Here is a 2,500-nt window from a genome sequence, read left to right on the forward strand (position 1 = left end):
AAAACGGATGCTGCCGGCAACCGCATCAACTGGCTACAAATATCATGGTTCCGCTTCCAAAAGGAGGATCCAGACACTGTTTTCTTCAAGTACCGGATGAAGGATGACTTCCAGCAGCTCAAGATCAGGGGCGGTCGTCGTGGCAGAACACCTTGCATGACCACAGAGCTACCGAGTCGCTACTTGGAGAGGCAGCCAATCTCGGCTGTTAAGAAAGCTGACCTGATGGATCTCTGCAGATTGAATGTGATCCCACAAAAACACCATCATTTTTATGAGGGATTGCCATGCAGCTTATCTGCTCCTGACCGGCTACCAGAGCCAGACATCACAGAGGATGTCGACACTGACGAGGGTTAAACACACAGATTTAGGTGATGAAGTTCAGATGAGCTTACTCTACTAATTTTGTGTTAACTGAACTTGAATTTCTGTCTGTGAACTACTTGATTTCAAATTAACGTCAGTTAAACTTTCGGAATCAAATTTTCTTGTGCCTAGATTTGACATGTTTTCTTCCTGGACTTAAAATAACTTTGAGTGACTTGTGTTGTGCCTGTGAAGAAAATAACTATTCACATCGGATAATCAGTGTATATCCAGGTAAGCGGTCATTTTTTTCATCTGTTTGAATTTACTGACCACTTTAGATTATTACTGTACATACTGACAAAAAATGTACTAACAGCATGCTATTAATGCGCAAACACTGGTACACAGTTTACAACCAGAACCCTTACCAGATTTTGGTATAACGTCTGAATACATTGTCAATTTCAGGTATGAATGTTGTCTTGGGAGTTCAAATACTTGGAATAATAGGTTTCACAAGTTGAGTACCGAAACGGTTTGATATTTTGAACCCTACACAAAAACCGAAGGGTTACCCCAAAGCCAGTGCTTGGTTATTGCCCCAAAAGTTGCTTATAATCAAAGTAAAGTTTGAAACCATAACCCTGCAACTGTCTCGTGTTAGGTTCTGACTCTGTCAATGACAGTACGTGGAAATGAAATATAAAGCCCACAAGCCTACATCGACTCATTGTAATGTTGTTGTTGTAAGTACCACCCCAAATTAATCAGTATTCTGCTTAAACCACAGTCATATTTCTCTACACTAGTAGCTTATTGACCAGAAACCAGTTTAACAGTGAGATAAAATTCTGAAAGCCACAACCCTACAACGGGGAGATACTTGCTTGTGGCTGACTGCCTGATCTCAGCTGGGTGTTCACAGAAAAGCCACAACCCTACAACGGGGAGGTGTTTGCTTGTGGCATAACAGCCTGATCTCAGCTGGGTGCTCACAGAAAAGGCACAACCCTACAACGGGGAGGTGTTTGCTTGTGGCATAACAGCCTGATCTCAGCTGGGTGCTCACAGAAAAGGCACAACCCTACAACGGGGAGGTGTTTGCTTGTGGCATAACAGCCTGATCTCAGCTGGGTGCTCACAGAAAAGGCACAACCCTACAACGGGGAGGTGTTTGCTTGTGGCATAACAGCAACTCATTGTTCATGCTGTCTTCTCAGAACCAGAACCAAATATAAGTTTTAAATGTATATTGTGTATCTTTCTTGTACACATTTTCAGAAAAAAACTGTATCAGTAATAAAAATGCCTAAATATCTACCAATGTGCGGAATCTTGTGTATTTATTTGAAAAACTGGAATTTTGGAGTGTGGCTGAACATTTCAATCGAGCATTACTCAAAATGGCTAAAATTGAGATGTATGGTTGTGACTTTAAACAGACGAACTCTTCAAAATGACAGTTGTTGGCTTGCCAACTGCTGCAGAAACAACCCTCCAAGCCCTGCTCCACAACCACCAAGTCACATCGTGGAAAATCGCCGGCAATGGGAGCAACTTGACTTTTGTTGTCAGATTTGCACCGGCGACCAATGATGGCGACCAAGCTACACGCTACGTTCACAGTGTCACCCAGGAGAACACGGTCCAAAGTTTTCGCAGAAAACCACCGAGCCAGATGAGAAGAGACAAGAAGAGAGCCGAGGAAAAAAAAAGCAAGACGAGAAGAAGAAGAAGCTAAGGCAAGTGAACCTTTTAATGGGCCGCTTGTCATTGAAACCACCCCCGAAAAACTACTGTGTCATTCCCACACCACAGAAGTACACACACCTGACACAGACATCAACACGGTGATCGCTGCAAATTCACGTGCAAACTGTAGTGACTCCAATGTGTTGGCAAGTGGTGACCCATTTTGTGGTTATTCGGCAAACTTGCAAGCAGAAGAGCACGGTTTTAAAACACAGTCTAAGTCAGCTGAACATATGACAACAGAAAGCGTGCCTGGAGAAAACTGTTTTGACCCAGCAGAGGATGATCCTTTAGACACGGTTAAAAAGTACACTGGGACAATCATGGACAGGCCGTTGCAACGTCGTCTGCGGGACAGGCGCAGGAACAACACACTTCACAGAATTGTGACAAATGACAACTCCGAAGAACCTCTGTATATTTTCGAGACGGACGA

General features: G+C 43.5%; 1 protein-coding gene across 1 annotated transcript in view; it reads left to right on the forward strand.

Annotated features, from left to right (window-relative positions):
• Positions 1–63: 63 nt before the first annotated feature.
• Positions 64–2,500, forward strand: part of LOC138954801 (uncharacterized) — a gene marked incomplete at its 5' end in the record, with an annotated part of 29,708 nt that continues 27,271 nt past the window's right edge. Inside the window, 2 exons of the mRNA XM_070326568.1 lie at positions 64–355; positions 2,131–2,500. The exon at positions 2,131–2,500 is cut by the window's right edge and continues 221 nt beyond it. Of these exons, the coding sequence (XP_070182669.1) occupies positions 64–355; positions 2,131–2,500 (662 nt within the window). The remainder of the gene's footprint in view (positions 356–2,130) is intronic.

Source organism: Littorina saxatilis, unplaced genomic scaffold, assembly GCF_037325665.1.
Source record: "Littorina saxatilis isolate snail1 unplaced genomic scaffold, US_GU_Lsax_2.0 scaffold_747, whole genome shotgun sequence".
In the NCBI taxonomy this organism is placed as follows: domain Eukaryota; kingdom Metazoa; phylum Mollusca; class Gastropoda; order Littorinimorpha; family Littorinidae; genus Littorina; species Littorina saxatilis.